The sequence below is a fragment of the Pipistrellus kuhlii genome, unplaced genomic scaffold (assembly GCF_014108245.1).
Source record: "Pipistrellus kuhlii isolate mPipKuh1 unplaced genomic scaffold, mPipKuh1.p scaffold_m20_p_7, whole genome shotgun sequence".
NCBI classification, from domain to species: Eukaryota; Metazoa; Chordata; class Mammalia; order Chiroptera; family Vespertilionidae; genus Pipistrellus; species Pipistrellus kuhlii.
In genome coordinates this window covers 3,807,943-3,833,414 of record NW_023425573.1, presented here as the reverse complement: position 1 = coordinate 3,833,414, position 25,472 = coordinate 3,807,943, and the positions used below count along the sequence as shown (strand labels likewise).

At 46.1% G+C, this 25,472-nt stretch overlaps 1 protein-coding gene across 2 annotated transcripts in view; it reads right to left on the bottom strand.

Annotated features, from left to right (window-relative positions):
• The window catches only part of ERBB4 (erb-b2 receptor tyrosine kinase 4), an 819,175-nt gene extending 796,606 nt beyond the window's left edge, over positions 1-22,569 (bottom strand). For both annotated transcript variants that reach the window (XM_045575406.1, XM_045575407.1), the window contains exon 1: positions 22,442-22,569. In XM_045575406.1, the coding sequence (XP_045431362.1) occupies positions 22,442-22,523 (82 nt within the window). In that variant the 5' untranslated portion in view covers positions 22,524-22,569. The remainder of the gene's footprint in view (positions 1-22,441) is intronic.
• Positions 22,570-25,472: the final 2,903 nt, after the last annotated feature.

The following is a 25,472-nucleotide window of genomic DNA, read 5'->3' as shown; positions in this document are numbered from 1 at the left end:
ACTAAGAATCAAAATATTTGTGTACAACAAAACCGTTTTTGGCTGTTAGGCCCTGCTAGGTCCAATTTTGATCCTTGGTGTGAAGGGCAATGTTGGCAATCCACTGCCACTTACTAATTTCTAAATAGGTTAGCCTAGTGGTAGGCAAAGTCATTAGTCCACAGAGCCAAATTTCAACAGTACAACTATTGAAATTGCTTTTGAGAGCCAAATTTTTTTAACTTAAACTTCTTCTAAAGCCACTTCTTCAAGATAGACTCGCCCAGGCCGTGGTATTTTGTGGATGAGCCACACTCAAGGGGCCAAAGAGCAGCATGTGGCTCACGAGCCGCAGTTTGCTGACCATAGGATTAGACAAACCAGAGCTCAAAGTAAAAGCACTTGTTCACAACGGAAGCACAGGCATGGGAGGGAGAACTGGCCAGAAGGAATGACTACCATGCGGGGGTAGAATCTGCCAGCCCAGCCTCCAGCTCCACATCTGACTCTGGCTGCAGAAACAGCGCTGGGGGAGGAGCAGAGGGTGGGGGTGAATGTAAGGTCTCAGGACAGGAATAGTTGCATGTCAGAGGATAATCCTGGAGAAGATTTCTTTCACAAGCCCTGGGACTATTCCAAACAGGGATCACAGTGGAAAGGGACAGCTGCTTATAACCTCCTCTGAAATATGTACTTGGGACACCCAGTGCTACCATCCCGTCCGTGTGTTCCTCACCAAGATCTCCAGTCAAGAAGAGTGAGAAACCCCTAACACCCAAATTGCTTCTCTAAACTTTCCTTCTTTAAGTGCAAATAAATCCAGAGGAGCTTGCTATCCTCCTTCTTAGCAATGTAGTGTAATGTGGATCACTCATCCCTGATTTCTTTTTAAAGTACAATTCATTCTACTCAGTTGGAATCATTTTCAATCTTACCATGATGAGAAAACATAAGAATTATCACTTGAACTGCACACAACTTCCTTACACTCTTTATAGAAAAACTACAAATCATCATCATCTTTTCCTGGAATGTCTTGGTGGTGATAGCAACCTTGGTGATATTCGAGCAACTGCATGAAAAGATAAAGGGTAAACAGAATGGCTATTGGAAATTGGCCTCACTAAAGGCTGAGGGAAATAATTCATTTCAAAAATCAATACGTTTCTGCTTTAACGCTGTATTCATTTCAGGCAGATATTCTCCCAGACAACTCACTTCAGTACATTTGCAGAAAACTAAATAAGGGCACAAAATGATTTGAAAGAAAAGAAAATCAGAGCAAAAAAATACAAAGTGCTGCGCACAGATGACGGCCATAGAGCCAGACAGGATTGAAGGAAACGAGCGACACATTTATAGAATCAGGACCGATGCCTTCCAATGTCCAAGCAGGAGAGAGGAAAACTGAGGGCAGGGGTTGGCGGAGGGTGTGAATTCATAAATACCTGAAACCTAACAAACTTCAAAGTACTTTAGTCACAATTCCTATCCCGGCTGATGGAATGGCCTGTCCTTTCCTGATGGGAAAGACACTCTCTCCACTGGCCGGTAAGTAGGATATTGACGGGCAGAGAAGATTAACACGCCTTTGTAAGAGCAGAATGGGTTGGTTCCTGATTCATGGATGTAATTAGAACCACTCAGGGGTGGAGAACAAGTGGGTCTCACACAAAGGCCGGCATGGAGGGAGAGAAAGGCAGGGAGAGGAGCTGAGCTATGCGCTGGTCACTTCATCACCAGCGCTCCTTCACCCCGTGCACTATCTCTGCCTTTCCCCTACACTCAGCGGATCATCTTTCTTTAAATTCAAGCCTTGAATGTTAATCACTCTCATTTCCATTACCTCACCACCCTGATTGGAGGGTAGGACTAATTCAAATTACACCATCAGGTACCTGGTAAAGGTTACCATAGTAACAACTATTGTCTTTTCACTGAAAGCATTCATGAAGTGTAATCTGTTCGTGGCATCTTCATTTAAAATAAGCATATCAGGACTCGGTAATGGGGTATCTTTGTAAACGTCTTTGTATTCAAATACGCAGATAACACTGTGTCCTCTAAATCTGTGATCAGCCTCAGGTTAAAGAGAATGTCCTATTCATGATAAATAATAACAAATCAAAGGAGGAAATCAGTGGTATTCACTTAGATTATGGATTCATATTCCCATCTGTAGGTTTGCATGTAAGTAAAAAAAAAAAAAAAGTATAGATATGACCACATAAAATCTGCATACCAAAGTCAACACCCGCATACATTTAGTATCTTTTTAAAACCTTAGCATGTGATAATCAGTGTGTCACGTTATTCTCCTCACATATGAAATGTTCAGTAATTCAACTGCTACAGGGTGTTTATTTCAAGGATATAACTCATACTTCATCCCAGAAACTCTGATAGGAGCCTAATCAAATATCCCTAACGGCGGCCCATATTATTCTGAAGTGCCACCTTGCAGCTGAATAAGGTAATAACATGTGATGGAGCTGGTGAAGCAAATCTCTACCTCCTCTCTGGCTAAAGAAACAGCCTAAATCTTTTTTTCTATTATTATTTAATTATTTATTTAGCCCCAAAATGGGCAACTCACAGCATCCTTTACATTTCCAGATTTGCAAATTGGGAGAAATCACTATTTTTTTTTTTATGTAACTCCCTGTCTGTGGGAAATTTGAGCTTGTTGCGAGAAAGCAAGCAGTTCACCTATAACAAGCAAAAACTGCCCTTTTCCGTAATCAATACTATTTCTAAACATGTACCATTTTGAGGCATTCCAATGATAATCGATAATCAATGACAGAGCTCTGGGAATCCAATGTGTGAGGACATGGGGAGCTCTTACCTGATGCCTTGATTATCTAAACAAATGTGAAAAAGCTGTGATATGAGAAAAGCATTTCATAATCACACCCATTTTCAGATTATTTTCCACGTGGCAAAATCTGTTCAGCATTTGTGTACAGATCTTGAAGATTCTGCTCCTAGCATGCAAAAGTGTTTCCAAAAATATTCAGCCATACTTTATATTCCTTGTGCCCTATCTTGAAAAGTTTAAATGCCTATAAAAGGTAACATAAAAAAAAGTTATCCCATAAATTTGATTAAAAACCACTTTCGCTTGAAGGTGTTTTAAAAAACAATAAGGATGAAAGGACAGAGGGTTTGAGTTTGCCAGGTAAACATAAATCTCTGGAATAAAACTGTCTCTCTAAGCACTTTTTTTTAAATACCAAAACTATAAAAACAGAATATGAAGGAAAAATGATTCGAGAAAACTGCCCCTCAGAGAGAGCCAAATTCTCCCCTAAGTAGCCTACTTATAGTCCTCACACCAGTCCACATATACAATAATTCATATACAATAATTCTACAAACCAATATTGTGTCACCTGTTTATAAACACAACTTAAATTCACATTATGAGAAATCCCATGGTCTTAACACATTTAACATTTTGTAACTTTAAAGTTATGATGCTTCATTTTTGCTAACTGCCTTAGCTATCACACTGCTATAATAGCACGATAATATACATATGGTAACTGACAATTAGTGGGCGTTTACTATGTTATGGACATTGTTTTCCATACACTGTATCATGCAATCCTCCAAGTATAAAGTTCTCATTAATATTAGATTTCAGTTTTAAGTGAAAAACAAAATGAAGCTTAAAAGATTAAGTAATTAACCCATCTTTACATGGTTAGAATTCAAACCTTGGCCATTTACCGTATTTTTCGGACCATAAGACGCTCCGGACCATAAGACGCACCAGTTTTTAGAGAAGGGAAATGAAGAAAAAAAGATTCTGAAACAAATAGTGTCCTAAAATATTTTATGTGCATTAAAACCCAACATCACAGTCATAAACACATGTAATCAACCCTGTAAAGTAAACAGCAGCATTTAGAACCATTTTAGAGCCGGGCAAGCACACAGAGACCACACAGAGCTGGGCAAGCAAAAAAACTTTTTTTTTTAAAGTATATGTGTAGGCTATATTTGGACCATAAGACGCAGGGACTTTTCCCCCCCACTTCTGGGGGGAAAAAAGTGCGTCTTATGGTCCGAAAAATACGGTAATTCTTAAATTCCTCTATTTAACCTCTACATCAACTCTTTGCAATATTTTACTTAATATTGGCAGTTTTTAAAAGTTACTAATCTGGTTCCTCTATTGGAAGTATTATAATGTACTTAAAGTTTAATGACAATAGAAAATTACCATATATTGTTAATATACGTGATCTTGTTTCCAAATTTGGCATATTCATAAATTCACCTGGTTAATAATAATTATTGTGGATATCACATAAAATAATTGTTAATGGCAAAGAATAGTTAATCAACATTTATATTATTAATATGCTTATTAGATGTTTATAGCTTATTTTGTTATGTAAAATATTGACATTAATGTAAAATTAATAGTTAAAAGTTGGAGCATCACTGATCAGCCACTTGCACAGGCATGTGTCATTTGGTTAACTGTCTAATCTAAGCTTCTGTGTCCTGGCCTGTCCAATGTGGGCAGCAGTGTCCGTGTTGTGAATATTAGGTGAGATGTCTTCTCACCTTTCTTGACACAATAGGCCCTTAATAAATGTTAGATATTATGATTTCTTGTTATTTTTGTTACCAAGTGCAGAGTTCATTTCTGTTGTCATCCTAATTTATACCAATTAAAATTAAAAAAACACATTAAATTATGAAAAGAGAAAAGTAAAATGAGGAACAGAATGAAGTGAAAACCCTGGTATATCCAAGGAAGGAAATGTGGACAGCGGCGGTGACAGGAGGCAGGGCCTCTGGAGAGCTGCGAGCTCCGAGCCGGCCACACAGAAGTGACATGGCAAGCTCTCCAGAAGCTAAGACTAAAGGGGCATCATAGGGCCAGGGTTCCACAAAGCTGGGGAAAGACAGCTTTGGTTTGATTTATCTTCACTCGTTGTCTCTTTAGAGACAGATAACCAAAATCTACATAGAAAGTAGATCCCAGGATAGCCAAGCAGATTATTAGAAGACTAGAAGCCCAGTACAAGAAAATCCTAAGGGGTGGGGGAGACCCCTCGGCTAGTCCTGCGCCCTCTCCCAATCTGGGACCCCTCAGGGGATGTCTGGCTGCCAGTGTAGGCCTGTTCCCTGCAGTCAGACATCCCTCTTGCAATCTGGGACTGCTAGCCTACTAACTGCTCACCTGCCTGCCTGCTCAGTGCACATGATAGCGACCGGTCATTCTGGTCATTCCGGTTGTTCTGCTGTGTGTGAGTGTGTGTGTGTGTGTGTGTGTGTGTGTGTGTGTGTGTGTGTGTGTGTGGATGCCTTTGTGGAGATGTGGCTTTGTGAGTTTGGCCAATTACATAATTCTGTGTCCCTGTTTCCTTCTCTACAATGTGGAGTTAATATCAACTACCAATCAGATCTTAGGGGACAGCGGAGGTAGTGTATAAAAGTCCCAGTGCTTGGCGTGGGGGAGGCACTAAAACACATACAGATGCATACAGTGGGGAGAGGCGGTAAATCAAAAAAAACCCCGGAAGGTATACATGACAGCACTGTGGTTTTCCTACCGGGATAATCTAATACAATGCGTTTCTTTTTTCTTTTCTTTTTTTTCCCAAATGGCCACAAAGGAAAAAGTTAAACACTGCATTTAGTGTATCATTCAATATGTGTCTAAAAGAGGCTGAAATGGCCGAAACCGGTTTGGCTCAGTGCATAGAGCGTCGGTCTGCGGACTGAAAGGTCCCAGGTTCGATTCCGGTCAAGGGCATGTACCTTGGTTGCGGGCACATCCCCGGTGGGGAGTGTGCAGGAGGCAGCTGGTCGATGTTTCTCTCTCATCAACATTTCTAGCTCTCTATCTCTCTCCCTTCCTCTCTGTAAAAAATCAATAAAATATTTTTTTTTAATAAAAGAGGCTGAAGTGGCCCGGCCAGGTGGCTCACTGGGCAGGGAACAGAGGAGCAGCCGACCCAGGTTTCTTCCACACATCGCTGTTTTGTTTTGTTTTCTCTCTCCCTCCATTTCTCTCTCTCTCTAAAAATCAATAAAGACATATCCTCGGGTAAGGATTAAAAAAGAGAGAGAGATGGAAATATCAAAGGCCTTGAAGTAAAATTCTCCCAAAGCTAACTAATAATGAGCTGCTTTACTTGTGAGACACACTAGTACACGTGTGCCTGGGTGTTTCTGTGTCCTTTGCATGTTGTAGGAGAGCACGCCTCTTTTCCTGCTTCTCCACTCCCCACTGGAGGCCCCGATTTCTAATTTCCTGCCCCAGGCCCCCACCTGCTTATATATTTCTCACTCCAGCTGCCGTAGGTCCAGCGGACAGACACCTGCTGAGATAACACAGGAGCACTAGGAAACACATATTTGTAAGCTTGTGTATGTATTCTTACTTCATGTTGTCTGGTTTTTAAAAATGGAGAATAATTTATCTGTGACAGTACATTAGAGATAGAAATGCCTAAAGACTGTTGAGAAAGAAATAACAAAATTCTATAAATTTAAGGAAAACAATCTCTAAAAGGTCCCTCTCATCCAGGAAGAGAAGGTATGCTGGTGAAAAGCATGTGGGTAGGGTTTGCATTCTGTGCCTCTGCTTTTGGATCCCAGGAAGGGGTATGGGGACCCGGTGTGCTGGTGGCAGACTCTCGGGTGGGAAGCCCCTGGGAAGTCAGGAACCCCAGGCCCAGCCCCCACATCACTGGCCAGCTGTCCCTCAGCTGCCTCCCTCATTCCCTATCATCACAACAGAGGTGGGATCAGAGCCTGCCACCCCAAACACGAAGGAGCCCTCCACCTCCCAATCAGACCAGGCCAGCTTGGAAAGCTCTGACTAGGAGAAAGTCCATGATGGTGCTCAGCCGAAACCCGATGCCTCCCCATTCCACACAGCTGTCAGTGTTTCTGTTCTCCAAGGCTACCCAGCGCAGTGCTAATCCCTCCTGCATGTAGCAGCCCCTCAGCTTCTGAAGATGGCAATCCCGTCCCCTTCCCCAGCCTCCGCTCCCCCATGCCCGGCATCTACTCCTCCTCAATCATTCTTCCAATGGAGTGGCCCTCCTTACTCTGATATAATTCAGTTTGCAAAGGAAAAAAAAAAAAAAAAAAGTATCCGAAACCGGTTTGGCTCAGTGGATACAGCGTTGGCCTGTGGACTGAAAGGTCCCAGGTTTGATTCCAGTCAAGGGCATGTACCTTGGTTGCAGGCACATCCCCAATAGGGGTGTGCAAGAGGCAGCTGATTGATGATTCTCTCTCATCGATGTTTCTAACTCTCTATCCATCTCTCTTCCTCTCTGTAAAAAATGATAATAATAATAATAAAAATAATCACAAAGTTAACGAGAGTATCATAGTTAAGCTGATGTTAACTCAATTTCTATTACAATATCGCATTTTAAGTGTGTAGAAGAGAGCTTTTAATTGAATGTTTTCTTCTCTCTCCACCATAAATGGAAAGAGCACATGTGATGCCCTCCAGGGATAGTCCCCTTACTTAAGTGACTTAATACACACAGGAGACAGCTGACACCTTGCCAGATCACTGTTCACTCTGGTTACTAATATAAGCATGCAGCATGGTTATCACTCACACATTATGGCAATCGCAAATTGAAATGCTGATTCTTCAGTGGCCCAACAAGTAGACATATGACCCACCAGTGTCCACACCTACTGCAGGAGATCATCCCATCTGCCTCACTGAAGTCCTTTGGCCTGCATCCCTCATGTGATTTTTCTCCTAAGCCAGTGGTCGGCAAACCACGGCTCGTGAGCCACATGCAGCTCTCTGGCCCCTTGAGTATGGCTCTTGCACAAAATACCACATGCAGGAGCGCACTTACAGTGTGATTGAAACTTCGTGGCCCATGCACAGAAGTCGGTTTTGGCCTGGGCGAGTCTATTTGGAATAAGTGGTTCAAATGCCGAGCTACACTCAAGGGGCCAAAGAGCCACAGTTTGCCGACCACTGCCCTAGGCTAATCCAATCTGTGGACCAGACGTTCTGGCTATCATTTTAAAGCAATTTCTTTTCACACCTCAAGTAAAATAAAAAAGCACCTATGCTGTAATACACAATTTAGAAGCATGTCACCTTCTAAGTAACTAATACTTCATTGTGGCAACGTTAGTATAATACTATTCATATTCCTATTACTTTAAAATACACCAAAATTCTTATTAGGTATAAGAGTAACAAAGTCTTGAGTGATCATAATGACAAGGACACATGAGGATGGGTCACAGCACATGCCTAAGCAGAGATCTGAACGTCCATTATTAATGTCGAGTATTAATACTTTAGTTTGATTGGCAAACGTCTGAGGAAGCAGAGCTAGGAAGGGATCTGGGAAAGCCAATCAGATGAGGATATATTTCAATATTTTAATAATCAATAACATAGCAAGAAACATAGGTCTTGAGTATTTGTCCTGGTAAAAGAATATACTTTGTTGCTCATACCTTTACAAAAGAGTTTATAGGATTTTTTAAATGCCAAACAAAAGCCTCCACATTCTTAATAGAAATAAAAAATAAACATTGAAGTTTCTTTTTCACATATTTGAGTAGGAGGCATTGAAAAGCATTTGATCTTGACTCAGTATAAAATCAAAGATGTCGTTAGTTTAAAACCTTCATGTGCTATATCAGCACATATACAATTACTATGAACTTTAATCAAGAGAGAAGCTGTCTGGAAAAAATTAACCTTGAAATAACCACTGGAAATGTGATGAGATGAACAATGCATGAATATGAGTATTATTCTTTATAGTGAGCTTGATTATGGGGAATGTATTGTAGTCTTGAGCTCTAGCAGATATATGAGTAATATTATAACTTTTCAGATGCCTTACAACTCACTATGCTACAAGATACTTTTAGGAATTCCCAAATATGGATATTCTTGTACAAATGCCTGGCTTATACTAGTATCACATTTCCATCAAATGTGACCATTTTTTCACACAAGTTAGCCTTCTTTAGAAATATCTCTATAATTCCTTTTGGATGATGGCACTTTCTACAACAAATAAGGTCTGAGTTTTATGTGTTTTGTGACGTCACTTACTGATAATTACGATAGATCTCATCCTGATTTCTACATCCAATGAGTGACTAGTTCCAGAATATAAGTCTAACTATACACCGGATTCAAATCACAAAATTATCATAAAATAATGGGACTTGTGATTCACTTACAAGTAATCAAAATCCTAGAATACCCAAAACTCACTGTCTATGTCCTTGAAAGAAAGATATTTTGAATTTCTTGACCTATTTTATTTTCTGCAGGCCTGGAATAATTGAAATGTTTTTGTTTTCCCTTTTTTCAAATTAATAAATCTTAACTCCACAGAGCTCATCCTGCCAGTGAGAAATATGGTACTTAGAGAAATGTATTTTTACACAGCCTATAAATATTGAGTGAAAGCTGTTAAACTGTGGAAGACCAAGTCCATCGGCTCCTCTCAAAGAGGGACTGAGTCCGTTTGTCCAAGTGAAATCACATGTATCAGATCTAAATTTGCTCAACAAAATTAGCTGCGTGCCATTCTATTTGTCTTATCTCTTTCTCTGGCTCATGGCGTGCTAATTCTGGCCACGAGCAATATAGTAAGTACAGAAAAAAATAATGAATGTCCCTTTCACCAACAGTTGCATAAAATGTTTTGTCTATTTCAGTTTATCTCAAAGCTTTTTATACTTTCAAATCTCATCCTGCACAGAAAAGAAAAGAGAAAGGCTACTAAAGAATTATATCTGAATACCAATCACTTGGGTTTCTATAAATTCCACGTACACTTTTAGAGGAATCGATATATATCACCCGAGACAATGGGGCTGCCAAGTTTGAAGTTAAAACAACTGGGATATATTATTAACTGTTTAGCTGGTATTTTTACATAATAAAATTGTGACTTGCCATACTCCTCCTTTTATTATTACTCAAATGTGGCAATATATTAGTTAAAATATGAATATTGGAGCTATCTGAGTACTGGCACTAATTTAGATGCATTGTTTTATTCACAACTGGTAATAATGTTTATTGTGGTTAAAATGGCCACATTTAACTTAGCCAGAGGATAAAAGTCAAAGGTAGATTTTTATCAGTGCTAAGTAACAAGTGATTAAATATTAAAAGTGCTATATTTCAAAGGTAGAGCCTTAGGAATATAGCTTTTATATACCCAAACGGGCAAGATCTTTTAAATCACACCCAATCATTATAAACTGTACAACTGCGTAAGAGACAGCACATGACCCATTTTTAAAATATGATGTCAAGAAAATATATATCTGCCTGTATTAGGCACATTTATATTGAGAGAGAAAATATTTTTAAAATTATCTCTGTACAATACATTATTTTACACAAGGATATACTGAAGTCCTTCCTTTACACTGTGATTTTACTACATATGACAAGTTTATGTGTTTTTCCCCTCAAGACAATGCATTGTTCAATATGAATAGTGCACTTAACTACATCCAGCAGAAAAAAAAGAAGAAAAAAAAAACACAATTGCAACTATATAATTATACCAAAATTCACAGAAAAGGAGAATATTCTTTCTTAAAATGTATAATTTTCAAACACAGGCAGATTTTAGATGATTTTTAAAAATATATATTTTATTGATTTTTTTACAGAGAGAAAGGGAAAGGGATAGAGAGTTGGAAATATTGATGAGAGAGAAACATCGATCAGCTACCACCTGCACACCCCCATTGGGGATGTGTCTGAAACCAAGGTACATGCCCTTGACAGGAATCGAACCTGGGTTCCTTTAGGCCAATGCTCTATTCACTGAGCCTAACCAGTTAGGGCTAGATGATGTGTTTTTTAAGCCCAGCTTTAAAGCCCCTTTCTCAAATAGGGGCCTCCCAAGGCTCTGTACTTCATTTGCGTTTCCATTTCTGTTTGTTTTTTAAAGAGACTTCCCAATTTGTAAAAATACGTGTCTCCAAACTTGGACATGTCTCTGCTTTGAAGTGTTTCACAAAGACAAAGCTTATATGATTGTTTCCTTAACATATACAGCACAAAGGAAAAATTCTGGGGGATATCAGGGAGGAGAAATATACACTAAGCCAAAGGAAGACTCCTTAAAGGACAGATGTATTGGACAAGGTCCTTGGGCTCCAGGGAAAGCAAAAAGAGCTGCTGAGCTGAAGGAGAAGGATCTGGTTGTGCTAAGCTTCCCTTTCTCACCCAGTGGGGCAGAAAGGCGGGGGGTGGGGGGTGGGGGGGAGGCGCACACCTGTCCTGGGAGAGGCATCAGAGCAGCTGAGAAGCAGAGGCAGAGCCAGCTGGCTCTCAGGACAGGCAAACATGCAGCTTGGACCAGGCTGGTGCACCAGGCAAGCTTCACCTTCCATCCTACCCCCTTACATCTCTACACAAAGAGGGAACAGGAATCTCTGACTCAGTGTTCTTCTCAGGTGTGTTCTTACACAAAAACAATCAGGACTGTTCTAAAGGAATTTCCGGGAGAGGTCTGAATGTCTCCATTGCCCAGATCTATAATTAATAGATTGAGAACCGCTGCTGTAGAGCCTAAGCCCATCGGAAAACACAGATGTTTACATTACGATTCATTAACAGCAGCAAAATTACAGTTATGAACTAGCAACGAAAGTAATCTTATGGTTGGGGGTCACCACAACATGAGGAACTGTATTAAAGGGTCACAGCATTAGAAAAGTTGAGAACCACTGCTTTATAGGATCTTTTTGAAGCAGTAGGCATAGGACTAGTTGTCTATTTTAAGATACTGAAAGGTCTTAGTTGTAAGAAAGCTGTATTATCACATACTCCTAGGAATATAAAATGCCACGTTCTGTTGGAATCTCCCCCCCCCCCTTTTTTTTTTTCTCATAAAATGCTATTAGCATTTCTCTTGAGGCAAATATCCCTCCCTGGAGTTTGGAAAATCACTTAGTGACATGTTTTTCTCATTGTGCTTTATTGGCCTTATCTGACCATCTTTAAAGGAAAGGGGAAAGTTGGCATCCTGAGTTTCTTGAATGTCCTCCTCACTTCCTAGCATGGTCCTGAGATACACTGATGGGTGAGGAAATGCTTACAATTATTGGAGGGTGAGCACACAAAGAAATGTGTTATAAAAACGCTTATCTGGTGTTATTAACTGATATTACCAAATAAACTTAATTTCTTAAAATTTTTAAGTCAGAGGTAAGAAATCACAATGTAATGGCCACATCAAAATAGTGGACTACAAAACACATGTTTAAGAATAATGTTCACAAATATTTAAAATAAATATTTAAAAATAAAACCAACAGAAATACTTTATACCGTATCATGAGCAGGCTCTAAAAATGGGAATGGGGACAAATGATAAACTCTTGGAAACACTCCATTGAAAGAAATACCCTAGGAAGCTCAGAAAGCAGCTAAAGAAATTCCCAGGGTAAACATGTCTAATATCTATTATTAAGAATTCTATAATTATGTTTTTAGAACAGCTTACTTTGTGCACTATATGGTTTAATTACAAATAATAACCATCTGTGAATGAGCTTAAAATTGTTTTGGTAAATGTATGTTATTCTTTCATTTAAAAATATTTTTAAAGAGCTTGCTATGTATGTGGTACCACATTACTCTTTGCAGGAAATAAAAACTCTTGCTTTTAAAAAGTTAAAAGGATAATATAGTTTGAGATTAAATTCCAGGCAAGTGGTATAGACAAGGATTATTTACAATGAGTGGCCAGATTATTATGATCTCTGAATGCATAATAATCTGGCCACTCAGTGAATATCCTATATAATAAAAGGCTAATATGCAAATTGTTGTCCTCCGTCCCTCCCCCCTCGCCCCCTCCCCGCCAGGAGTTCAACCAGCGGGCAGGCTGGCTAACCGCCCATGTCCCCTCCCCTGGTTAGGCTAGCTGGACCCCATCTATGCACGAATTCATGCACTGGGCCTCTAACACACACACACACACACACACACACACACACACACACACACACTGAGTGGAAATATTATTATGCGTTCAGAGATCATAATAATCTGGCCACTCAGTGTATAGTCTAGGGTCATCAGTGAAGGAAGATGTAACGATGAGGTGTGACTTAATATCAATATGAAAAGGCTGAACAATTGGGACAGGAAGAGGTACCAGGTGACCCATAAATTCCAGGGAAAGGTGTCAGCAGAGGCAAAAACAAAAACAAAAAACAAAAAAGCAAAAAAACAAAAAAAACAAGGTACCATGATGGGATACTGACTACATAAGCCCAGTTCTCAGAATACCTGGGAAGAAACTCAGAAGACTAGATTAAAAGGGAAACTAAAGACAATTTTAAGAGGCCTTGAATTTCACAAGGGGAATCCATTTGAAGGCTTCTAAGCAGAAACCGGGATGATACAAGTATTAAATTCAAAATGGTCATCTTGGCTGTGACAAGAGGAGAGGGAAGACTTAGAGGCAAGAGGTCACTGAGCAAGGGAACCAGCAAAAAGGATCTCGCCATCGAACTGCTCTGCAGATTTGGAGGACTGGAGGGGTCAATAAAAATGTTAGGGAATGGATTTTAGTAAGCCACTCCATCAAATGTCCTTTAAAAAACAAACAATTGTTTAACTGCTCTGATTCTAGACAAAATTATCAGACAAAGGAGACTCTAAAAATGAAAATACATGTCTAGAAGAAATACTGGGGTGTGTGTGTGTGTGTGTGTGTGTGTGTGTTTCTTTCTATGTGGCTTCCATAAGTCCCTATGGAAACAAATTCACATTGCCTCAACATAAAGGGAAGAATAGAAAATGATGACAAAAATAGTATTCACTGCCATCCGTGACCTCAACTGCACACCGCCCTGCTGGTGGAGGGGACCATCCTGAAATACAGCTTCGCACAACTTATTCCTAAAGCCACAGCCATGCTAGACACAGGCAGAGAAACCAGAGAATCCAGCCCATTTTCTCCTCAGTCTTAGCCAGACATGAGGTATCCTCAGAAGGCCAGCATATGCATTTTTGGAAGCAGGTTCAGAATCCCACTCATATCCTTAAGGCTTAAAACCTGGATGTCCACCTGTATCAGATGCACCCGACAAAAGTAGAAGCCAGAAGACTAGTGAAGATGTGGTCAGCGAAAGTGAGTTATTTACAAGTCTGATCCGTTTGGAAAACAAACCAATGTTTATCACACCATTCATTTTCTTCTCTTTAAACACCTTTAGTCTATGTTACAAAGAAAATATATACATTCATAGAGCCTTGGTTTCTATTACTTTAATGCTCTAGATTCAGACACGGAATCTTACATATTCTTATTGATGTTTCGTATGCCTCAGTAATACCTACAATATGGGAAATAACATTATAAACAATGATACTGGCCTACCTCTAACGGAAAAAGTTTAATGATGTTGCACAGTTAAGTCACACAGTATCTGTGTTAATGTGTTATGCACATGTGTCAAACACAAGGCCTGTGGGCCAAATCCGTCCCGCCAGGCCTTGCAATGTGGCCCGCACCGCGCTGTCATCACTGCACTCTGCTGCGTTTCCATCACAATGACAGTTTATGACTGTTCAGTAAACCATTCGGCCTGCGATTTAGGCTGGATTTTAGATTTTGGCCCCTTCTCTGATTGAGTTCGACACCCCTATGTTATGGGGTCCATTCTCATCTCAGATTCCTACCAGGAAGTGCTTCTCCCTGCCCAAATAAGTATCCTTTCTGTCACTGTGACCCAGGAGGATGCTGACCATCACTGAGAAAGGGCTGGAGCTTGAAGAAAGTCAGCGACAACCAGAGAGAGTTGTAAGTCAACATCATCGTAAACTGAGCCAGAGACAAATGTGTAACAGAAATAAATGCATAAAGTCTTAGTAGTTAATACTTAGCTGAGATCCAAGGATGGCTGTGGACAAATCTGAAGCATGCCCATGGTCTGCTGATTAAGGGTCCCATCAACTAGCTGGTGCTGAGAAGCCCCCTGTTCAACCTTCATACTCCATTTTGTTTAAGCATCCTAACCGCTTAAAGAAGAAGGAGGAAATAACCATTCTGTACTTACTGGTCACCATTATAAGTTTCACACGAAAGAAACTCTTGAGGGTGCTGTGAGACACACAACTGGTGTAGGCAACTCTTGTCTGCCTTTTAGGGTCCAAATGCTATGTTCAGAAAAAACCCTGCCAAACAACCCGATCCTCTTACAAACTGTCTTAACCAACGTGCTTCGTTCTTTTAATCTCCATGTGCTGTAAATTGCCAATACAATCAGTGACTACCTCCTCAGTATGAATGACAGATGTTGGTGATCCCATAGTCCTCCCTTGAAAGGAACTTTATATCAGTAGGCCCGTGGTTCCAATCCATGTGTCTTCGTTTCCATTTTACAATTTTCTTTTAAAGCAATGCAGCCTTGTATTTATTTTTTTTTTAAGTGGCTGCAACTTTTCAAGTGCTTCTATGTATGTTCAAAATGATATTGGTATCAGGATATGACAACTAACTTATATCACCTAACTTCCCTGTGCTCTATGTTTCCCCACTTAAAAATGAGGGGACAGAAGGCAGGCAGGGGTGGGTGAGTAGGTGGGTGGGAAGGGATCAACCAAAAAACGGGTATGCCTATATGCATAAGCATGGACGCAGACAATAGGGTGCTGAAGGCCTGGCAGGGCGTGAGGGTGGGTTAGAAGGGGACAATGGAGGGAGGAGGAGACATACGCTATACTCACAACAATAAAAATGACAGGACGAGATCTGTAGTTCCTAACAGTGCTGCATCTCTAGGAAGCCAGCCCAGGAGGCCAGAGAGAAGCGTGGAGGAACACTGGGGGTGTGAGCGCCTCAGCCCAGGCTGCTAAGCTGGCCCCCTGCTGCAGCTGCAGCACACTCAGCTCCTCCCCCTTCACCTGTTGGAGATGTCAGGGCTACACAGGTGAATTCACTTAAAAAAAAGAGTCCCATTTATAAAAATAACTGAAATGCAATAGATTTCTTTTTCGTAAAAGTCTAAACATCATTTTTCTAATGAACTGATTTTTTAAAATCATGTTAACTGTGTAGGCATCACTTTTGGTTTCTCTAATGGAGAGGAAGAAATTGAGGCACACAGCAAGGAGTCTAACCCCGAGATCACACAGAAAATGGCTGGATGGCCGGAATTCAGTTCTCCTAACTTTCATTCCGGTACTTTATCCTGCAGCTTCACACAACAGCCGGGCTGCTGCTGAACTGCCCGCAGCTCAGGCATGTGTGTGTCCGTTAAATCCTACGTGGCTGCTGCCCTCCTTAGTTGTGCAAAGCGACGTGCTTGCAGAACAACCACATTCAGAATGAAAACAATTACAAAACAGTTACTATGTGTTCAAAGAGGCAGTTTAGAATTAGGCTTCAAAATATACATATATTTCACCTCTATGCCATAAATATGAGGCAGTTCTCTTCCCTCCTGAAACATTGGTACCAGCAGAAAGCACTGGTCTAAGTGTCAAATATAAAAACAAGAAAGGAGCTTTCAAGCTTTCATCAAACATGGGAAAATAGGTCAATTTCTTCAGTAAACATGCCCGAATTATCAACAACTCAGGAAAAAAAAAAAGTCATATCCAATGAAATCTATAGAGCAATTCTGAAAAGTAGTATTTTGGGGAAATGGCCTTAAAGACAAATATTTTAATAACCTATTTATTTCACTTAGGTGCACTTGTAACAGAGAAGGTCTGCTAGGACCATCACAACATGTTTATTAGCATATGGGTACATGTTTTAAATATGTCAGTTAACATGTTACTGGAATGTACCTCAATTATCACATTTTTTTTAAAAAACTGCTATACAGTGAAGAAATAGAGTACACATCCCCACACACACCCCCTGTCCCGCCCACCCCCTACCCCCCACGGAACACACAGGCCAAGTGACAAAGACATGGAGTTGCTGAAGGTATTAAGAAGAAATAGAGGAACTGTCCCCCATGTAGAAATCCTTATCCAAGCCACCTGCTGATGTCCTGTGTCACACCCACAAAATTAACTGAAATCTTCCAATTATGCAGAAGAGCTACAGCTTCAGGAAACATTGATTTAGGACCTTTTCATTATAAAAACGACAAATTAAGAAATTATTTGTCATTATAAACGGTAACCTCTGATCAATACCTGTACTGGAAAGCAGGAAATGTAAGGCTTTACTCCCACTGCCTAACAGTTAGAATCGTTTAGAAAATGAGTATTAGAGAAAAGATGCAATCTGTTTCCAAATGCTCAAATGTAACAGAGTAGATCCTTTCTAAAATGATGTAACCTGGAGAAAAGTTTATAATTCAGTTCCTTTCTAGCCTGCACAACAGATTCAGTAGATCATTAAAAAAGATAACAATAGAATATAATTGATAACTGATTTCTATAGATTAGCTGTAGGCTTAAACATGTATAAGCTAGTTTCAATGTAGGCATTAACATTTCTACAAAACTGTGCTTCTCAAAAAGTATCAAATACAGTGTGATAGTGGTCATTTGTCGTGTTGATGTTTCAGGCACTTAAAAATTACACATGGATATCCAACAGATGCAGCACACTGCAAAATAAAGCAAAAACTGGCCGCTATTTTTAATATATGTTAAATTTTCTTAATGGTTTGTTTGAAATAATATAAAAGTGACACCGCTTTAAACACTGCAAAGTATAAGGCAGCCTAATTCAATTTTTTTTCTAAAAGTGTACTTTACACAGTCATTCATCTTAAGAGGGCTCCAATCACCAAGTTTCAGAGAATATTGAACAACACCCCCAGTTTCTTGCATCCCTAGCTTTTTTGTTCAGTGGCAGGGGTCTACCTTCTTTCCTTGGTCAAGAAGAGAAAGAGGGAGAGAAAAGGGGACTTCGCTGTAGAAATATTTGGCCTTGGAGTCAGGACTCTTAAGATGTGCTAGTGATCTTGGATCGATGCCTTTTTATTTTCTTTCAGGAATAAATCTGAGCAATGGAATGGCTTGCAATCGTCCAGCCAACCAGCCATATCAGATTTATCAGAAAGAAAGAATGAAAGCTGGCTCAGAGGATCCCTGCAGAGGCTGAGTGGCAGGTTGCTGGTAAAACACACACACACACACACACAGAATATGCTTAGTGCTGGAGGGGAAAATATATATTCACATGTGTAAACTCAATAAACAATAAGATATAAAAAGAGAATCCATAGTGATGGGAAGGGTGAGTGCATAAGACAGATGATAAATAGTACTTCTATTTAAGAACCAAAGGGATGAAAGCTCATGAATATTAAATATCTGAATCCACTTTAAGGAGGAAGTATGATTTTCCCTCAAATGAAGGCAAACTCTAAAATTCTGCCAGTGCAAACTTACTGTGTTCACATTAGAATTAAAAAAAAAAAAATGCAACTCTTCCATGAAACACAAGCCCTGGGAAATATTCTAATGTAATTTCTTAATTAAGACGCATTTCCAGTGACTAAATGAAAATATATATACAGCAATAAGTGCCTTGATTTTCAGGAAAAAACCTGACTTTTGATGCATGCATGATTAAAATAAATAAAAGCAGTTTCATTTGAAAAGAAAATCAGAAAACAGAAATCATGACACAACCAAGAATCTTTCAAGTCTTATCACAACAGTCCATATCAGTGATGTTTTCCAGTGATGTGCAGTTATAATAATAAGCAAAATTTATTAAGCTTTCTGAAGAAATAAATCTTTCTAAGAGACCCCCTTTACATATCTAAGTTCAAAATTAAAAGACAAGGAACAGTGTGCCCATGGTGTGCTCACAGCAAGCACATGTAGGAAGTATTGATGTGTGGTTTTTTAAATACCATTTTCATCTTCTGACTGTTTCATTAACCTTTTCCTTCCGACTGTAAAAACAGCCCCTAATATTGGAGACATGTCTTAAATAAGTAGGAAGACGTATGTTCTTTTACAGAATGAAAAGCAGGACTAAGATACTTGCAAATAAGAAGTAGGAACTGGGCTGGTGAGTCACTTATCTGTTAAGGCAGTAAGGCTATCAGATCACTTCCATACTACCATACAGTCCATTCCAATACAAAGGTACCAGTGGTTGTTGTTCAGGAAGACAGAAATTTGGGAATTACTCCTCTTAGTGGTGAAGGCTTTCCAGTAGCCATGGAAAGGGCCCTGGACGGCAATATTTCTCGGTAAAATAAATCACTGGGAGAAACAATCTCCTTCTCTAAAGCTGATCTTTTCCCCCAAGCAAAGCAGCAAAGGCCCTCCTCAGCTACAATGGTGTGAAGAAGCACCGGAGACCCACACAGGACGACCGCCTCCCGCCCGTTTCCATTCCGTCCGCACGGAGTCCGCACGGAGCAGTAAGGCAGGCGCGCTCCTCCCGCTCCGGCGGCGAAATGAGCGGCTCAGAAGGCGCCGCTCGCCCCGCTCCGCGCGGCTAACAACGCGGGAGCAGATTGTCTGCCTCGTTTCCTTAATTTGTTTCATCTAAAAGCAATTCACTCCACATCTCGTCGCCCTCTGGCAGCTTTGGTTTACTTGTCCGCACTTCATTCCTCATTTGGACCAAACAAACTCCTCCAAGGGGCTCCTGGGAGGGAGGGGGGTGCGTGCGCTGGGGGGACGGGCCCACCGATCGGCCAGCAGCGCGCACAGGGTCTGCGGGACCCGACAGCCGCTCGGCCCCCAAAGCGCCGCCGGAACCGCCGAGCTCCCCCGGGGTGCAGGGCGCGGGGGTCCCCCCGGCCCGCCCGCGGGTGCAGTGACCCCGGGGGCGCCCAGTGGCTCTCCGTGCGGCTCTTTCCCCACCGCTGTGCTTGGAGTGGGGAGGCTCAGGCTCCTTTGTGCCCCAGCATTTCAGGGGCGGGGCGCACGGACAGCAGGGCCAGGCCCGCTGATCCCCGAGCTCAGGGCCTGTGGGTCTGACAACCGCAGGGGGTGGGAGTGGGATGGGAGGTGAGGGGGAAGCAGGGAGGTGAGGGGGAGTGGGATGGGGAGGTGAGGGAGGAGTGGGATGGGGAGGTGAGGGGGGAGTGGGATGGGAGGTGAGGGGGAAGCAGGGAGGTGAGGGGGAGTGGGATGGGGAGGTGAGGGGGGAGTGGGATGGGGAGGTGAGGGGGGAGTGGGGAGCAGGGAGGTGAGGGGGAGTGGGATGGGGAGGTGAGGGGGAGTGGGATGGGGAGGTGAGGGGGGAGTGGGATAGGGAGGTGGGGGGGAGCGGGATGGGGAGGTGAGGGGGGAGTGGGATGGGGAGGTGAGGGGGGAGCAGGGAGGTGAGGGGGGAGTGGGGAGCAGGGAGGTGAGGGGGGAGTGGGATGGGGAGGTGAGGAGGTGGGGGGAGTGGGGTGGGGAGGTGGGGGGGAGTGGGATGGGGACGTGAGGGGGAGTGGGATGGGGAGGTGAGGGGGGAGCAGGGAGGTGAGGGGGGAGTGGATGGGGACATGAGGGGGGAGTGGGATGGGGAGGTGAGGGGGAGTGGGATGGGGAGGTGAGGGGGAGTGGAATGGGGAGGTGAGGGGGAGTGGGATGGGGAGGTGAGGGGGGAGTGGGGAGCAGGGAGGTGGGGGAGTGGGATGGGGAGGTGGGGAGGTGGGGGGAGTTGGATGGGGAGGTGAGGGGGAGTGGGATGGGGAGGTGAGGGGGGAGTGGGGAGCAGGGAGGTGAGGGGGGAGTGGGATGGGGAGGTGAGGGGGAGTGGGATGGGGAGGTGGGGGAGTGGGGATGGGGAGGTGGGGGGGAGCGGGGAGATGGGGAGGTGCGGGGAGGAGAGGAGACCAGCTGCAGCGCTCATTTGGATCGCGTTCCTGCAGAAATGCTGAAAAGGGCTTTGGGCACAGCTCAGCCCCAGCCGCACAGTCCGGAGCGCAGCGCCGAGGGCTCAGACCCGGGTCCCCCCCCTGGACCGTCCCCTCCGCCAAGTCTGCGCGGCTGTTTGAAGGGGTCCCCATGCATCACCCAGCCGGAGGGCGGGCAGGGCTCAGGGCTCGGAGGGAGAGGGACGGAGAGGAAGGAGAGGGAGGGGAGAGGGAGGAGAGAGAGAAGGAGAGGGGAGGAGAGGGAGGTCGCTAAGAGGAATCTCCAGCCCCCGGTCCCCCGGCGGGCGGGACTGCGGAGGCGGCGGGCGCGGGGGACCCGGTGTGCGGGGGGAGGAGGGGTGGAGGGGGCGGATGTCAGAGACCCTGGGACCAATGCAGAAGGCGCGCTGGTGCCGCCTGAGGGTCACGGTGAAGGCGGGGATGTAACTTCTTCTGGACCCGCCTGGAGGGGGGGCGGCGGCCGCCGACCGCTGGCGAGGTCCTGGGGACACCCGCCCGCCCGGGGCTCCCTCTCCCGCCGCCCCCCCCCCCCTCGGCTGGGCTGCTCCCCTCCAGGCCCGGCCGCACGGGCACCGCCTGTCCTCAGGCCTCTCCGTCCCGCTCCCTCCTCGGGGGACTCAGCGGCGGGAACTTCGGTCCCGGCTCCGCAGGTGCCTCAGGGGCCCGCCAGCCACCGCCCCCCTCCGCGCTGCCTCTGCCCGTCCGGGCAGAGCACGCACCCAGCGCCCCGCACCCAGCGCCCAGCATCCTGCACCCCGCGCCCCGCGCCCAGTTCCCAGCGCCCAGCGCCCCGTACCAGCGCCCCGCACCCACCGCCCAGCGCCCCGCACACAGCGCCCAGCACCCAGTTCCCCGCGCCCCGCGCCCAGCGCCCCGCGCCCCGCGCCCAGCACACAGCGCCCAGCGCCCCGCACACAGCGCCCCGCGCCCCGCGCCCAGCACACAGCGCCCAGCGCCCCGCACACAGCGCCCCGCACACAGCGCCCAGCGCCCAGTTCCCCGCGCCCCGCGCCCCGCGCCCAGCACACAGCGCCCAGCGCCCCGCACACAGCGCCCCGCGCCCCGCACGGACACCGCTCGGCTCCAGTCCCTCCCGCTCCTCCCGCTGCAGCGGGAGCCGCGGGGCTGCGGGCGCAGGAGCGGGAGGGACGGCGGCCAAGAGCAAGTTGAACTTCGGGAGGAAGTCCTCCCGGAGCCGCCTCGTCACTGTCGGTTTTTCGGCTTTTTAAGATGTCCCGCAGGCAGGCAGGCAGGCTCCCCGCAGATCAATCCGGAGCCGGAGGAAGCGGGACGCGGCGGGCGGCGGGGCCGGGCGCACGCAGGTGCACAGCCCGCCGCAGCCCCGCTCCGCTCCCCTCCGGGCCGGGCGGACCGGAGGGACCGGGAGCGCCCCAGCGGGCAGGGCGGGGGGTCGGGGCGCACGGTGGGGTGTGTTTGTTCCCACGAGAAATAAAACAAACGGACGCGCACACACAGGGCAACTTTGGGGCCACTTTGGGGCCGGACGGGAGGCGCCCGGGAGCCCGGGCACCGGACCCGGTGATCGGTCCCTCCTCCCCGGGGAGCCGGGAGGGGAGAGAGAACCCCCCGGCGGCCGCCCGCCGCCCCGGGGACCGGTCGCACCCACCTGCCTGCGCCGCGCCGCGCCGGAGCGAGCCCGCGGCCGCCAGGAGGCTCAGCCAGACGCGCAGCGCGGTGGCCGCCCGCATCTTCGCTCCGCGCCCGGCTCACATGGCCCCGGGCACCGCCGGCGGGGAGAGGTGCTCGGGTCCGACGCGGAGCCCCCGGCCGGGCTGCGGCGCTGTCCCCGCCGATCGATCGTCCGGTCCCCGCTCACTGTCCTCTCCGCTCCCTCCGGTCCGGTCCGGCGACGACGCACGGGAACGGGGCGGGGACGGCACCCCGAAAAGTTCTATCTGGCGGCGGCGGAGGCGGCGGTCCGGCCTCTGGCCCGGCGGGCTGCGGGGGGATCAGGGTGCGGGGGCCGGACCCCGGGCTGCGGGCTCGGTGATCGGCGGCCGGACCCCGGGCTGCGGGCTCGGTGGTCGGCGGCCGGACCCCGGGCTGCGGGCTCGGTGATCGGCGGCCGGACCCCGGGCTGCGGGCTCGGTGGTCGGCGGCCGGACCCCGGGCTGCGGGCTCGGTGATCAGGGGTCGGACCCCGGGCTGCGGGCTCGGTGATCGGCGGCCGGACCCCGGTCCGATGGGGGAAAGTGGGGCGGGCGGCGGGCTCCCGGAGCCGCTGCTCCGCTGTCAGCGCTCACACTGTCCGGCCGCGGCGGGTACGCTCCGGCGTCCGCCCCGCTCCGGCCCGCCGCGGGCCGCGGACTAACCAGCAGCCGCCTGCCCCGCAGCGCGGGGAATAAATAAATAAATGAGATAAAGGGGCAGGGGCCGCGGGTGCAGCCCTCCGCCCGCCGCCGAGCCGCTGGCCGCAGCCGCGCCGGCCCCGCCCCCGCCCGCCCGAGGCCCCGCCCCCGCCGGCCCCGCCCCCGCGGGGAGCGCTCATTGGCTGCGCCGCCGCCCAAAATCCGCCGCCGGGGAGCGGGGAGAACACCTGTCCGCGCGGAGGAGCGGGGTCTCCGGGGAGGGGAACCGGGATTGGAAGGGCTCATGGACAGCTGGCCCGCGGAGTGCCAGACCACCGGAGGGATGCTTTTTAAATATATATATATATATATATATATTATGGATTTTTTACAGAGAGGAAGAGAGAGGGATAGAGAGTTGGAAACATCGATGAGAGAGAAACATCCATCAGCTGCCTCCTGCACACCCCCCACTGGGGATGTGCCTGCAACCAAGGTACATGCCCTTGACCGGAATCCAACCTGGGACCCTTCAGTCTGCAGGCCAACGCTCTATCCACTGAGCCAAACCGGTTTCAGCTGGAGGGGATGCTTTTTTTAAATAAATATATTTTATGGATTTTTTTACAGAGAGGAAGAGAGAGGAATAGAGAGCCAGAAACATTGATGAGAGAGAAACATCCATCCACTGCCTCCTGCACACCCTCTACTGGGGATGTGCCTTCAACCAAGGTACATGACCTTGACCCAAATCGAGCCTGGGACCCTTCAGTCTGCAGGCCTATGCACTATCCACTGAGCCACACCGGTTTCGGCAGAATATACAATATATATGCTTTTTTCACCCTTTTTACCCCATTGCCCCATGGTGCTCATCTAAGACCACACTTTCCCTAGAAATAGGAAAAATAAAACGCTGCCTCAGACATAAAGCCTCCACACTTTTGTCCCCCATCCCTCTCCACACCCAGACATCGGTGTAAAAACTGGTTCTGTGCACCTGACAGCCTCTGCAGTGGAGGGAGTCCTAAGGTTATGATCACCTGCCTTCCCTCTCTCCTCCCTTCCCCCCCTCCCACACTGCCCTACACTGGTCCAACTACAAGTCCACAGAATTACATCCACCCTCAGCTTTTTAAGTCCACGTGTCTGTTCACTTTTTCCTTAGACTCTTGGACAGCTTGGTTTGGGGTTCCTTCTAATCCAAAGCTACCGATTTGGTTACAAAGGGCCAAGCGTCGCTCCAGGTCTGAGCTATTCCGTCTGCAAGAAACTGAGATGGCCCTCTCAGGATGGAGCCAACCTCAAAGGGTGACCTGCATTCTCCAATGGACCCAGCTTTAGGTCTGCAAGTTCACACGCCCCAGTCAATCCCCAGCTCACTGCGAGCTCTGGCAGTGTCTGGGCTTTTCTTGATCTAAAACATCCTGGCATTTGCCGAAACCGGTTTGGCTCAGTAGATAGAGTGTTGGTCGGCGGACTGAAAGGTCCCAGGTTTGATCCCGGTCAAGGGCATGCACCTTGGTTGCGGGCACATCCCCAGTAGTGGGGTGTGCAGGTGTTATTGATGTTTCTAGCTCTCTATTCCCTCTCTCTTCCTCTCTGTAGAAAATCAATAAAATATATTTTTTTTAAATAAAAATAAAAAAATAAAATGTCCTGGCATTGGGTCCTATCAGAGTACATATCGCTTGCCTATTGCAGCTCAGAAACTGTACCCTGAGGAGCCAGAATCTCGTGCGGGTAGTTTTACTGATTTGCTATTTGCACAGGCACACTGTGAATTGTTTTCTTTTTTCTGTTTCTCCAGGATCAGCAAATGCATAAATTAAAAGTATCCTGAGAACTTAAAAATCCAGCCACCAGCCTCTCACTCAACATGTGAGACCTTCCCATTCCTCCCCCGGCCTCCTTTATCTACAGCCCTGTCCCCACGGAATTTCCATGGCGCTGAGAACAGAGAGAAGTAGCAGTTTGAACCCAGAAGCTCCCCGAAGCCTTCCCTTTCTGAGGCCCACATCAAATGAGAGGCACGGAGAAGGGGCCAGCAGACAAGCCCAGCATGCTGTTTTACATAGAAGCAGCCTGGGGCCTGGACAAACCACACCCAGAGCCCAAGGTGGTGAAGTGATGATGGTACTGAATTCAGAACTATGCACTCTGCTCTTTGGCATTGTCTTTGTTTTCTATTTTTATCTCCATCCACCCGCCCTCCTTTGTTTTCTTTCATTCAATCTCTTCTCAGCCCCCTTTCCTTAAATCCCTCTGGGCTTCCTATGAGGACTCTCAGGTACCTGTCCCCAGAAAAACAACTTAAGTGATTAAAACAAAACAAAAACTTCTTGCTTT